Below are 15,243 nucleotides of genomic sequence, written 5' to 3' on the forward strand. Positions count from 1 at the left end.
AGGGCCTGTTTCTGTGCCGTACTGTTCTATATTCTATATAAGGTTTTTGTGATTTCTTTATTTATTAGTAACTACCTTGTGTTTATGGCCCGTAGTTTTGGATATCCCCATCAAAGCAACCAATCAAAACCCGTGTCAGTTCTGATGAAGGGTCTTCGATCTGAAACATTAATTGTTTCTCTTTCCACAGGTGCTTTCTGACCTGTTGAGTTTTTCCAGCATTTTCCATTTTTATTTCAAATTTCCAGTGTCGCACTTGAAAAACACCCACAAATTCTGCCTCCACAAGAACAAGTATCCTCTCACTGGCCAACATCATTGCACTGAAGGCCCTAGTTACTCTCCATCAATTCCCTTGGGCAGGCCATGCTGTTAGCAGTTTCTTGATTTTCAATCCAAGCCAGTGATTTACTCATGCACATTTTGCCTTCTCATCTCCCTAATTCAATTTTTAGTTATCAGAATAACAGCTGTGAAGATACGTAGGGCAACTGTGATGAACAATATCATGGTATGGTACACCTTTCTTGCAAAGGATTATCAGCCTCACTTTCTGAACTTAGACCTTTCCTTCTCTCCTTCACCCTATTTTATATCTACACAGTCCCTCAGGATTGCAGTTTTGTGGGTTTTGAGGTGACCGAAAAGGACAATTTGAGGACCACAGATTCTTCCACAGATAGGGCAGGAAGTGCTTGATGGGGTTGGCAGATGAATGGCTTTTAGGGTGGTGCACTCCTTCCACCATTTAACTCAAGACTCCTGTGTGCTCCCAGTGCCTAGTCGTGAGCTTCTCAGTACCAAGTCCTTCTCTATTTTGAGCGATATGGAGAAGGAGTCAGTACAAAGCTGTATTTTTTCCTCCAAGGAGGCTGTGAGCACACCCTTGAATTTTTTTTCCTTTCTCCACCTGGTCACCTCTTCCTCTGACAGAACTCGGATCAGAGTGTCAGTTTTGGGAGACAGGTATCGCATTTGCTAACAACATGACCTGCCCAAGGGAATTGATAGAGAGTAAATAGGGCCTCAATGCTGAGGATGTTAGCCAGTGAGAGGATACTTGTTCTTGTGGAGGCAGAATTTCTGGGTGCCTTTCAAGTGCTGTCGACAGTCCAAGTTTCAGAAGCTTATAAGGAGAGCAGGCATCACTGCTGCCTGGTGGACCATGATTTAGTGCCAGATTTGAAATCTTGACCTTTGAACACTCTTTTCCTCAACTGACCAAAGGCTATTGAGTGCAAGGCCCACCATCTCACATGCTTCAGTGAATGAGTCGCTGATGACCTCTAAGTACACACACAAAGGCACAAACGTGCACTGCCTATTGGTCAACTGGAAAACCTCACTGGTGGAGACAAATGCAGGAAACGTGCCTCAGGTGGTGATGTGTGGAGAAAGGAATACAGGAGGAGGAGTGAACCATTTTGTCCCTTAGGCCTATCCTGGCCATTCAATCATTGCTGAGTCGCTTCTCAGTCCCACTTGATTCCAAAACTCTCATTACCCTGGTCAAATTAAAAACAACAAAATCAATTTTCATTTGACCTGGCTTCAAAAAAAGTCAGAAAGTAGCCTCAACTATGATGCACAACATTGGTGCAAAAATATGTGACTATGTAAAAAAAAATTGTAATACAAAAAAACTAGCTCCTTCGTCTGGAAAGAGTTGCACCAAAACACAGAAATTATCCTTTGGGCCAAGAAAGGGATGGTGGCGGAAGCAGAGACAAGAAAATTCCAAATATCCACTAGGAATATTTTGGAGTCAAGATAAGGTGAACAAAAGGGCAGACCAGCAATTTCCTGTTTACTGGGATTCAACAAACGGCCAGGCTGAGGTGTGCATTATGTCAGAGCCCTGCCCAAACCACAGAAAGTAAATAGATCAGTCAAAAACAAGGTGCAGGTTAAAACACTTCAATTACATTGATTTCAGAGAATCAAATAGATGGTTAAAAATCATCAATTGAGCCACACAGAACAGGAAGGTCACAGGTTCAACCCCTATCTGATCATCTCAGCCAAGGTTTCTGTTCCTGATTTCTACAGGAAGTCTTGTGCCACTGGTGGGATCAGCGCTAAGCGGGGTTTTTATGGTGTTATATTTCTAGAGCTGTATCACTGACGATGCTGAAAGCTCAGAACCCAGCAGGAGTCCTTGCCTTCCCTGCCGCTGCCTCATGAACCCATGCTCTCTGCTGGCATCCCTGCAGCAATGAATTGCCCCATGGCTTGATGTGGAGATGCTGTGTGTGAGGTGCAGAGGCTTGGCATTGAGAAGGGGGCTGGTGGCACCTGCTCCACATGTTGACAGACCACCCAGGTCCTAGGGTCTCCCTCATCACCTCCTATGAAGGAGGCTACTTTCTCCCCCTTTTACTTTGGGTGCACAGCTCTCCCCAGCCCTGAGATTTCTTTTTGGTACAAGGTCAATGGTGAGCACTGGTAATGGAGTAAGTGTTAATCAGTGGCTGGTGGGCACGGAACTTGGTGGACCCAAGGGCTTGTTTCTGCGCTATATGACTCTATGACGCTCTGTGCACAAGTCTTTTGGGATGTAGGAAGAAAGTGTAGCAGCTGAGGGAAACCCATGCAGTCACAATGAGAAACTGTGATCTCCACAGGATTGGTATTGATTTATGATTGTCACATGGACCGAGATACAGTCAAAAGCTTTTGTTTGCATGCCATCCAGGTAGATCATGCCATACATAAGGACATCGAAGTAGTAAAAAGAAAATAGAATGCAGAATATAGTGTAGCAGCTACAGAGAAAGTGTAGATGGACAAGTGCAAGGGCCACGATAAGGTTGATTGGGAGATCAAGACTTCACAGTTAGACCCAAGTTGCTGGAATTGTGCAGCAGCTCTAACTGCTGCACTGCTAGTATCTGGGGTTTTCCTTTACCTGTTTTCCTTTTCCTCAATGAACTCGTGGTCGCTCACTTCTGGCATCTGCACGACGTTGACCCGCACTGGGTGTGTGCTTTGAAGGAGACGTCGGACCTCCTGAACACGCAGATCTTCATTCCAAATTAGGGACATCAAATCCTGATTCATGTCATTCATTCCATCTTCTTCCTCTTCAGCTTCGTTTCCGGAAGCTCCATCAGATACCAGCAGGTGTCCGATCGCCTGCAAACAAAACCAGAATAAGCAGGCTATGTCTTCCACAAACTTCCATGAGGATAAGTTTCCAGGCCCGCTGTGGCACAATAGATTACAGAGGATAATTCAGCTGTGCTGATCAGAAGGATTCCTTTTTGGCACTGATGTGGGATTGGGGCAACATTACAATTGACCCTAATGGACTTACAAGGTTAAAGATAGGGATAAATATCTGAAGCTCTTGTTCCAAATAAGTTTTCAGTGATGCCTGCTCCACAGATATGAGGCAGGACCAGGTAGGACTTGGCAATGCAGGATACAGTGTCAATGGAGGAAGGTGACACTTTGCTGCCCTGCCACCATATCTTTTATCTCCCTTAATAATTAAAAAGCTATTGATTTCTGTCTTGAATATGGTCAGTAACTTTGGTAGAGAGTTCCGAATATTCACTATCCTCTGGGTGCAGAACTTTCTTCTCAATTCTGCCCTGAATGGCTGACCCTTTACTTTGAGACTGCGAACCCTGGTTCCAACATCCCAGCCAGGAAAACGTCAACTCTGCATCAACCCTGTCAAGCACCCTCAGAATTTTGTACATTTTATTGAGATCACCTCAGTCTTCTGAATACAGACCCAGTCTGCTTAATGTCTCTTCACACGCAAGTCCAGCCCCTACCCCTCCCCAATCTCAGGAATTCTGAACCTTTGCCGTATTGCCTCTACTGAAAGGAAATCCTTTCTAACGTAGGGGAGACCAGAACTGTTCACAATATTTCAAGTCACCCTCGATCCTGAGGGGCTGCTTAAGAAGACACAATTTTCCATGTGGGATCTCACCAGGGCTCTAAATAATTGGATCAAGACATCTCTTATACCAAAAACCGATTGCAATGAAGGCTAATGTACCATTTCCTTTCCTATTGCTTGTTGAACCTGCATCTAAACTTTCAGATAAGAGTCTAAGGTATAGGAGCAGGAATAGGCTATATACTGCTCCCAGCTCATCTGATCTTGGCATTCTCCCCGTAACATTTAGCTCTTCTACAGACAAAAACTCCAATCACCTGAATGACATAACTTTCACAGCTCTCTGGGACAGACCATTCCCAAAGACTCACAAACTTCTAAGAGAAGAAATTCCTCCTCATCTCCCTCTTAAATGACTGGGCCAAATCCTGAGACTGCATCTGTGAGACGCACAGACAACCATAGAAGCAAAGGTTGCATAACCAGTGAGTATGGAACTGTACCGTGGCCAGAAATCAGTGCTTTCATGGACAGAAGGGCAATTTAGAAAAGAGGAGGATACAGAAAGGGAAAGAAAATGGTAAATGACAGAGTGGGAGCCCTCAAACTGCACCATAAGTTGAGTGGCACAACATGACAGGTGTAACAACTATTTTTGATACAAGTCCCTTCTTCTACATTGGCAGCTTGTGCACACACCAGTGGAACGTTTCAGTTATTTCATGTATTATTGTGTCAGAGAGATCAATTGTTCCATTCACAGCCATTTAAAAACATCAATGCTAACCTGTTTCATTTTGAAACAATCACTATCTCCGACAAAACAGTGAGGAATATTGATTTTCCATGTTGTGTTCCCCCTCTGCTATTCTCTGTAACCACTTCCAGCTGCCCTGGGCCCAGACCCGGGTTCAAATCCGGCCACTGTCTGTAAGGAGTTTGTACGTTCTCCCTGTGTCTGCGTGGGTTTCCTCCGGGTGCTCTGGTTTCCTCGCACATTCCAAAGACGTATGGGTTAGGAAGTTGTGGGCATGCTATGTTGGCACCGGAAGCCTGGTGATACTTGCGGGCTGCCCCCAGAACACTCTACGCAAAAAGATGTATTTCACTGTGTGTTTCCATGTACATGTGACTAACAACGATATCTTATCTTATCATTTATGATTATGTGGATGAATGGTCAATGACCTGAAACATTAACTGCTCCTCTCACCCCTCTTCTCATTACATGGACCCTCCCTCCTTGCCACCCTGGAGTCATTCTTCATTAAATCCTGGACTCCATCTGTCCCACCAACTTAGTTGCCAAGTTAAGACCTCTTGCACTTTAGATTTTACTGGCACTTTAGATTTGGATGCCTCTTACTTCCAGCTATTTCGCAAGAAATGCCAACCAGTCCTGATGTACATCTCTGCACAAATTCAACATCTAAGTTGCACAGGCATGGCACTGAAGTTGTAGTCAAACACTGGAGGCTACCAAGAAGCCTCAAGAACAAAAGCTATTATTCCTACAGCTTGGGTTCCTGGATAACTTAGAATTAACCTACAGATTTTGTCTTGTGCAGTTTTCCTTCATGTGCCTGTTTGGAAAGATCCTGACGTCCAATTAGTGAACATGCTGCTTCGGACCAATCCGAGGAAGGCTGCTCCCGGCAGTGATAAATAGCGTCCCGTATAGGGAGTGCTACCCCAAAGGGAACAGATTCCAAATCCTTCAAGGTGAATCCTAGAAAAGTAATATAACATAGTGACGTTAACGCTGGATGTATCTCCTTCACAAAGATTGCGAATAATTGAACAAATGGTTTTTAGCGAACCTCCAGTTCCCTTTGAAGCCTAACCGACACTGTGATATTTTTCATCTGAGGGAACAGTGAAACTTAGCACCTCCCCAACATACCACAGAGAACTGATGGGGTGCCACGCCTAATGGCTCAGCAAGCTCCTTCATTGGCAAGTTGAGCCATACACATTGGCAACACCCTAACTTTGACCCCTGTTTGCCCCTGAAACCAATAATCTCAACTTGAGGCATTGGAAATGGGGGAGGGAAGTATTTATAAATTGGCGTAGATCTGGAAGAAGGGAAATGTGGATAACTGTGCAGCTTGTGGGTGACCAGCACTCTGTTTACGTGTGAATAACAGGGAATTCAGGTATGAGAGGAAGCCCAAGCACCAAATGAATTACCCTAGGAAGGAGTCCAATGTTTTCAGGAGAGGAAACAGTAAGGCTGGTTAAAAGTAGCAAACTCAGGAAGTGGCAATTCATAAACATCAATCCACATTTGACAATGTTTTAATCACTGCCTGAAAATTGGCAGAGATAGATTTAATATCCACATTCTGAAGTATATACTACAAAAGGAAAATGTTCTAGTGCAATGGGGCGTGAAGATGATTGGTTTCAATGAGCTATCACAGGCACAATGGATTAAATAGCCTCCTCTTGTGCTGTATGATTCCGTCATTGCAGCCACCCTATTCCCAAGGTTTCTCATGACATTCCCCAAACAAGATGACAACATGGAAATCAACCGCCAAATTGGTACAAATGACATTGACCAAAATTGGAGACTGACTCGTATGGTCCAACCACCAACCCACTCCTCTCCCCACCCCCCCTTCCCCGCCATGGGAGGAGGTGATGGTCTCTGCCTAAGACTATCCTGGTGAGTGGCACAGATTGGCCGCACCCGATCAGATAACCAAACTAAAACACCAGTCTTGGAAGCTCACCTAGGTTTGTAAGCGAAACGACCAGTTTTGCTGCTAAGCTGGTGGATAAAGTGCATGGATTCAAACTGAGCCTGAGGGGAGAGAGAATGAAAGAAATGTAAAAGGAGGAAAGGGCTCTGGGTTGGCCAGCAGCAGAACGATCAGGAGAAAACAGAAGTTGGTTACCTTTTGTTGTCTTCTTCCACTTGCAGCTTCCTTTGCCCTGTGGAATAATTTAGAACATACTGCAGTTCAGGAGTCAGCCTCACTCCCATTTGTTTGAAAAATGTGGTTAAAAAGAAACAAAAAGTAGACATATGTGTAGCGTATTTGTTAACCCAAGCCCATTGTACAGATAGAAAGGAAAGTGTAAAGGAAAAGGAATAGATGAAAGGAAAGAAAGAAGGAAAAGAGGATTGGAAAGTAAAGAAAATAATATTTCCACACTCTTTTTTATAACTCTTCCAAAGCACATGATACCAAACACAAGAAGCTATGCTGCAGTGTAATCACTCTCATAACAGGAAAATAGAAAACCATTTTGCTCAAAACCAACATTTCACAGATATTAATAAGATAACGGACAGATAATCTATTCAGTGACCAGAATACAGGAATGTTTTCTTGCTGTTCTTGAAATTGCTCCAGGGAACCTAAACATTAATACTTTAAGTATGATTTCTTCTGAGTTAAGTGCACGAAAATGTAATGTCCTTATAGCTAACTTCTTGTTAGCTACTATTACAGAACTCCAATGATGCACACATTATTCAACCTTAAATACTTGTGACTTATTTTTCCCCTCCCTTTTGCAGGGCAGAATGAAGAGGTGGCCCTGAACTCACCAATATATTTAAAAGTAGCTGTCTCAGAGAGCTTCTGAAAAGAGTTAGGTAATGCTTTGCTCTATTGAATTCATTGTTTTTCATTTACACTTCTAAATTAGTAATCACTTGCAAGTTTAAGGGGACATTTCATATCACTTAGCTTTTCATAAAAGTTTGTGCTAATCCAAAAGATAGTTTTTTAAAAAAAAACATGTGACACAGCACTAAAGTGACTAACTTAAAAGCATAACATTATTCTCTGCACATGATATTTTAAGAGGCAACTCCACAGTGAATTCCCTTTGTTGGGTCACATTTCTTACTGTTCTTCCAGGCTCTAATGATAAATGTATTTCAAGAAACATTCTTAGCCACAAAAATGTCTGCGCATAGTTTCAACACAACTAATTATCTGACAACTATGTCTAACGTACTCATTACCAGTTCTTGGGGAGGTAACTCCCATGTGCAAATGTTTAGAATTGGACTTTGAGGCTCAGCAGCCCAACATCAACTGCTCTGTGTTGGAGGACAGCGATGATTTTAACTTTGCTTGTTTGGAGAGCATAATTTTTACTTTCTCCTTCTCTTATTAGCAACAACAGTGTGACTGTCTTACCCACTCACAGTGAGCAGCAGAGGAAAATGGATCAAGATTGGATGTGGTTTGGTGGAATGACTAACAACCAATAGCCTGGATTACCCACTGAAAGGAGCACTTCATCCACAGCCTTTGTCACAAATAGTGATTAAAATAAGTTTGCTTGCTGTATTTGTCATAAAATCAGTGCTTTCCTAGTGTTCTTTCCAAATGTGAAAGAAAACTTGTTTGATAAGTACCTGATGAGATTCTAGATAAATACATGGATGGCTCGTGGGAGAGTGCCTTTTCATCACCAAGTATGTACAACGCAAAACTCTGCAACACAAAAATAGTGGATAAGTTAGCAGAAGAGTATCATGAACTGCTCCATACATCATGCCCTCCAATGACTTCCTTCACCAAAGATCCACCCAGTCCCTTCCTGAATTTGTCAGAAAGGATTTTCTCCCCATGACATCCTTGCTTGGGCAATATTCACCACATGTAGTCACGTTTAAATTATCTGTCTCACTTGTTTGCTCTTCTGTCCCCAATTCCATACTCATCAGAAAGGTCAGCAAGCTGAAATGTTGACTCTGGTTCTCTCTCCACAGATGCTGCCTGACCTGCTGAGTGTTTCTCAAATGTTCTGTTTTTATTTCAGATTTCCAGCATCTGCAGGCTTTTGCTTTACAAAGTACCTAACCATCTCCACTCTGGCTAGCTTCAGAGTGGCTACTATATGCTTCAGAAAGATTATTCCATGTCAATCCAGATTTGTGACCATAGTGTAGCTTACCAGCCTTGATTTTATACATTTAAATTGTATGCAATTCTATTCTATTCACTTAGTTTTGCTGAAGAAATTACTCTAGTTTTACTGGGAGAACGTTACCTCTGATCATTAAATAGATTATGGCATAAATTGACTTTGATCACTACGAGCCATATACATAGCCCATGGAAGCGGATATGATAGGGTCTTTTAAGAGACTTTTGGATAGGTACATGGAGCTGAGAAAAATAGAGGGCTATGGGTAAGCCTAGTAACTTCTAAGGTAGGGACATGTTCTGCACAGCTTTGTGGGCCGAAGGGCCTGAATTGTGCTGTAGGTTTTCTATGTTTCTGTTTCTAACTCTAACTCCAACTCATTAGCTGAGGTAGCTTAAGCAATAAATACTCTGCTTAAAAAATATACGCATTGATCGACTTGCCAAGTTTCAGAGCGATAGTCATTATACAGCATGGAAAAGGGGCCCTTTGGACCACCAAGTCCAACCATCAACCACCCATTTATATTAATCCGACATTAATCCCATTATTTCTTCTCACCAAATTCCTCCCAGATTCTACCATTCACCAACACACCAGGAGCAATTATAACGGCCAATTAACCTACCAACCTACATGCCTTTGGAATGTGGAAAGAAACCAGAGGAAACACACATAGTCAAAGGGAGAACATACAGCATCCAAAGTCAGGATTGAACCTAGGTCTCTGGCGCTGTGAGGTAATGAAACTTCTAACTGCAATACTGAACATTTCAAAGAAAGTATATAATCAGCTTTAATGTCATAAAGTCAAATTCCATCAACACTATCTGAGCCACTGAGTTGTACAGCCATAGAGTTGTACTACAGCACAGATACAGGCCCTTTAGCCCAACTCATCCATGCTGACCACATGATAGTCATTATCCCCTTTGCCCACATTAGGCCTGTATCATCGCTTTCCTATTCGTACCTGTCTTTTAAACATTGTAATTGTATCTCCAGCACTTCTTCTGCCAGCTCGTTCCATATAACCACAAGCTTCTGAGTGAAAAACTTGTCCCTCTGATTTGCTTTCAATTTCTCACCTTAAACCTGTGCCCTCAAGCTTTGGACTTCCCAAACCGAGAAGAAAAATTCTACCCTACACCCCTCATAATTTTATGAACCTCTGTCAGGTCATCCCTCAGCCTCTTAAGTTCCAAGGAGAATAAACACAACCTATCCAATGTCTCCTTATAACTACAGCCCTTCATTCCAGGCAAATCCTGGTGAATCTATTCTGCACTCTTACTCTACCACATCCTTCCTGTCGTGTGGTAACCAGAACTCTACACGTTACTTCAAGTGCGGACTGACTAATGGTTTGTACAGCTGCAACATGACATCCCAATTCTTATACTACATTTCAAACTGCTGACTCCAACAGCTACCTCAACTATCCTTCATCCCACCCTGCCTCCTGTAAGGACTCTATTCCATTCTCCCTGTTCCTGCTTCTCTGTCGTATTTGCCGTGATGATGAGACTTTCTGTACAAGTGCCTCTGAAATGCCTTCTTTCTTTCTGAACCTGTGGCTTCCCCTCTACCATTGTCCTTGACTGCACCTCATTCATCTCCCGTGCCTCTGCCCTCAACCCCTCTCCTCCGGGACAAAACAAGGGTAGAGTTCCCCTGGTCCTCACCTTCTACCCCACATTCAGTGGATCACTCTCCACAACTTCTACCACCATCAAAGAGATTCCACCACTTGACACACCTTCCCCTCTCTTCCCATTTCAGCATTTTGGATTACAGCACTTCCCATTGCAACAACAGGCGTCCTATCCCCTCTTCCCTTCCCACCATCCAGGGACCCAAACAGTCTTTCCAGGTGAAACAGTGATTCACTTGAACTTCTTCCAATGCAGTGTACTACGTTTGGTGTTCACAATGTGGCCTCCTCTACACTGGAGAAACCAAATGCAGATTGGGTGATTACTTTCCAGAACATCTGTGTTCATCCGCCAGGGACGACACTGAGCTGTAATTCCCACTGTGACCTATCGGTCTGCGTCCCCCTGTACTGTCACAGTGAGGCCCAATACACGTTTGAGGAACAGCACCTCATCTGCCTGGGCATGTTACAGTCTCCTGAACTCAATATCGAATCCCACAACTTCAGGTATCTTGATTTCTTGGTCTGTATCTTCCTACAGATGCGGCCTGACCTGCTGATAATTTTCAGTGTTTTCTGGTTCTTTTTTAGATTTCCAGCATCTGCAGTTTTATTTTTGATTTTCACATATGTTCAATGCCTCAGCCTATGAAGGCAAGCCGGCCGAATGCCTTCCTCACCATCCTACCCACCTGCACCGCCATTTTCAGGGAGCTATGAACATGCACTCCAAGGTCCCCTGCACATCAACATTTCTGAGCTCCCAACCATTTGATGTGTATGTCCTGATTGCCTGTGATGTCCCAAAATGTATCACATCACAGTTGTCTGGATTAAGTTCCACTTGCTACTGCTCTACACAACTTTCCAAACTGATCTATGTCCTGCTGAATCTTTTCACAACCTTCTTTGCTATTTACTATTTCACCAATTTTTGTGTCATCAGCAAATTTACGAATCAGTTCACATACATTCTCGTCCAAGTCATTTATGTATTTGACAACTAACAATAGTCCCAACACTGGTCCCTGAGGTACACCACTGGTTACAGACTTCCAGTCAGAAAAGCACCTCTCAACCACTACCCTCTGCCTCCTATCACCAAGTCAATTTTGGATCAAAAATATAGAGCAACCTACACATAGGCTAAGAAGACACCTTACCTGCACTACTAATTTTGTTCTTTCACAGATGCCAGGCAGGTATGGAAAAGGAGATATTACATCACCATTCAAACAAGAACTTAGCCAGTGATAGATGCTTGGAGGTTCTGCTTGGAGGAAAGGCGGCTGGTTCATGAGTCTCATTTGTGCTGTGTTGAAAAAGAAAAGGTTTCAATCTCAATGACTTTGTAATGCTCTAAGGTTCAGATTTGTAACTTTTAAATTTAAAATTCTCAAGCAAGAAGTTTTTTTTAAAGATTTGCATTGTGATGACTGTAGAATAACTGTTTCATCTGTGCTATCCAGTGACCAGTGGATAAAAGCATTGCCTGGTCGAGTGCCAAGATATGATGACCAGGAGCTCTCAGGTTTCAACCTTGGTTAGGCAAATTAGTCCAAGGCCAAAAAAAGCTCTGCAACAACCTGCAAGTAAACCTCATCATCAAGGACATGTAAATACAGAAGCATCAGTGAAAATGATTATGCTAACATTGGCTGTTATCACACTTTACACAAGTCAGGGGGACTGTATGGTGGTCTCTTTTCTGTTAATTCAGTACCAGTGCTGTGTGTAGAAATAAATGGGTGAGAAGAGGATCAAGCTTAATAATGCTGTCTCTGTAATGAAGACACCTCTCACGTTCAGGGACCACATAAAACCAGCAGCCATTTCAACAATACCACATGTCAACAAAAACAAGGCCAAGTAATCAGTATCTTAAGGAAGCAAGGGGAGGACTGAAAGACATAAATATAACAGATCATCCCCAAAAGGCTCTCATACAATGCACTACACAATAGAAATTAGAGGACAGAGGGGGCTAACCAAGAGCTTGAAACCTTTAAATAATTCAAGTGTCAGGAGCAAAATCTTGTTTACCATCTGCCTTCACCTGGCTCAAAGTAGTTTCTCTGCCTCCTACTTTGTGCATGCATTTCATCCCCGTATCCTCTGAGGCATTCTGCTTACAAATTATCCCTGCGTTTATGGTTCAACTTTGCTCACCCATTTATTTGTTTCTGGTCTCCCTGCAGGACTACTTACATCTTTAATTTTTGAACTTTTATTAATGCCCAATTACATCATATTCTCATATTATATATTCTTTTCTTCCTTATGATGTATGAGGAGGCTATTTGGTCCACTGAGTCTATGCCTACCCTCAGAGCAATCCCATTTCCCCACTTACTTCCCTGCCACCCATTCTCTCTTGCCTGCCCATCAACTCCATCCTGGCTTTTCCTACCACCTACTGACACTAGGGGTAATTTACTGAAACCAATTAACCCAAAAGCCAGCACCTATTTGGGATGTGTGAAGAAACCGTAGCACCCGGGGGAAGCCCAAGCAGCCACTGGCAGAATGTGCAAATTCTGCACAGGCAGCACCTGAGGGTCGAACCCAGATCACTGGAGCTGAGGTAGCAGCACTAACCACTGCAGTACTGCAATCTTTGACCCACTTCATCAACGTCACCAGAGAAGTTAGCTGTACAACATTTGCACAATTTTTTTTTACTCCTTGGAAAAAGTTATCGAAGTACAGCATTCAGAGTGAGATGAAGCAAAACTTAAATTAATGACCAAAATAATATAAGCAGGTTGACAGTGAGATATCCAGCTATGGATGGTAAATATTTTTACCACAGAGTTCATTGCAAGAATCTTTACATCTCAATACAATGCCTGATATTTCCATATAAGCGCCTGGCACTCATGCTCACAAGTTATCAATCTGCCAAACTATTTTTTTACATCCAAAGGCCTCAGCATGAACTTCTGCAGAAAAACCAGATCTGAAATGGTCAGTGAGACCTTAAGCTTTGTGAGCCATTCAAGCCAAACTCCTCGGCTGAACCAGCAGTCAAAGACTTTGAAGACTTGTAAATGCCTCTGATATTCAAGAACAATCCAGAGACCAGAGGTTTACAGCAGCTGTGGAATGTAAATTCAGTTAATAACTTGGAGAGAAAAAAAAATCAACTAGTCTCAGTAATGATGACCATGAAAAAAAAACTACTGGATTGTTGCAAAACCCCATCTAGTTCTCTAATGTCCTTCAGAGGAGGAAACATGCCACCTTCACCTGGTCTGGCCTACGTGGGACTTTAGACCCAACCCATGTGGCTGACTTACCACCACCTTCCCAGGGCAATCAAGGATGGGGAATAGTTGCTGACCTTGTCCGCATCAGCCAGATCCTTAAAATGATTTTAAAACAACTATTAAAAAGTGTTTTAAATGATTAAATGTTAAGCATTTTAAAATTAAATTAAATATTAAACACAACTGATTACAAAATATTAAACATATTTAAATTAACCCGATTAAATAAAAATTGTGAGTGACCTTTTAATTACTCTTCCCCCTTGCAGTCGTTCTTCTCCATTCAATAATGGATCGGCTCATGGTTACAATGGCAGGTCAGACAGCAGGAAGATTTCCCAATGATGAGTACTGGGAAATAGGCAGAGATTTGCATTCCATTGCTGGACTCTAAGGAGGAGTCAATTGGGAATCACCCATGAATCAGCCAGTAATGCTGTGACCTCAGCATTACTGCACGCTTCCTGGGGAGTCCCAAACTTTCATACACTTATGCAGCTGAAAGTTCCACAGGGGAGTGCCAGCTTTCCAGCAGAAATCTGGAGCCTTTAAGATCAGCTTATCCTCCCTGATCCCTGAATGTGCAATCCTCCAGAGTTACTATGATTGCTGACTGTGAAATCACTGTTACCTTGATCAATTTTACAGCTTTGCTTCAAGTTTTTCACCAGTAAAGGGTAGTCTCGCCAGTAAGAATCCATGTAGGCATCCAGTTTCAAATCCCTGATGGAGAAAATAAGCCAACATTTAAATATACTCTCAATGGCTTTTAAAGAGTGCAGCATCTCTTCTATAAAGAGGACAGTGTTACTTTAATGCAGTGGTTCGAAGATTTTAAACAGCTGTCACAGCATGGATTTATAACATTTTAACAAATTTTATGGAAAAAATACAATATCCACATCCTTATCCTTGGACAGTTATTTTGCACTGATGTTCACTATGATAGCTGAAGGTGTGGCTGGGAAAGCAATGGCATCTCACAATTTAGGGGAAACCAGAAATTAATAAAATTTTTGCTCCTCTGCAGCACTAGTCAGAAAATTATCTGGTTTTAGCCAACCTGATCTCATCCAGGACCTCTATTTTAAGTCACAGAGTGATGGATATAAAATGCTTTTTGACAGAAAGGCTTAAATGTAATAATTGTACTGAAACAACTGATAATATCTTTCACTGGAGCAAACTATGACTGACCAAATGGGGGATCTCACCAGTGCATATTTTGATTCTTTTAAGTAGGCATTGCTGGCAGGGCCAGAATCTACAGCATTTGTTCTGAAGCCCAGTGCTGGTCAAAGATGCAAAGAAATGCTGAATATATTGGGTCACCTAATTCACTCACCACAAATTATCTGGTTGATGCAATTTTTCTTGGAAGCAATTAGCATTCACTTTGGCTGAGGAAATGTGCACATCAACACACAACAGCTGGATAAAACATTGTCCAGTTACACTGCCAATATTTACAGGAAATAAAAATCAATAAGGTGCAGATGCTGAAAACCTGAATCAAAAACAGAACATCTGGGAACACCAAAAGGTCAGTCAGCATCCGT

At 42.4% G+C, this 15,243-nt stretch overlaps 1 protein-coding gene across 2 annotated transcripts in view; it reads right to left on the reverse strand.

Annotated features, from left to right (window-relative positions):
• Positions 1 to 15,243, reverse strand: part of anapc1 (anaphase promoting complex subunit 1) — a 167,657-nt gene that overhangs the window by 92,055 nt on the left and 60,359 nt on the right. For both annotated transcript variants that reach the window (XM_052025123.1, XM_052025124.1), the window contains exons 20-26: positions 14,316 to 14,407; positions 11,579 to 11,727; positions 8,244 to 8,322; positions 6,763 to 6,799; positions 6,598 to 6,668; positions 5,407 to 5,585; positions 2,909 to 3,135 (exon numbers count right to left, since the gene is read on the reverse strand). In XM_052025123.1, coding sequence (XP_051881083.1) covers positions 2,909 to 3,135; positions 5,407 to 5,585; positions 6,598 to 6,668; positions 6,763 to 6,799; positions 8,244 to 8,322; positions 11,579 to 11,727; positions 14,316 to 14,407 — 834 coding nt within the window. The remainder of the gene's footprint in view (positions 1 to 2,908; positions 3,136 to 5,406; positions 5,586 to 6,597; positions 6,669 to 6,762; positions 6,800 to 8,243; positions 8,323 to 11,578; positions 11,728 to 14,315; positions 14,408 to 15,243) is intronic.

This window comes from Pristis pectinata, chromosome 10 (assembly GCF_009764475.1).
Source record: "Pristis pectinata isolate sPriPec2 chromosome 10, sPriPec2.1.pri, whole genome shotgun sequence".
NCBI lineage: Eukaryota > Metazoa > Chordata > Chondrichthyes > Rhinopristiformes > Pristidae > Pristis > Pristis pectinata.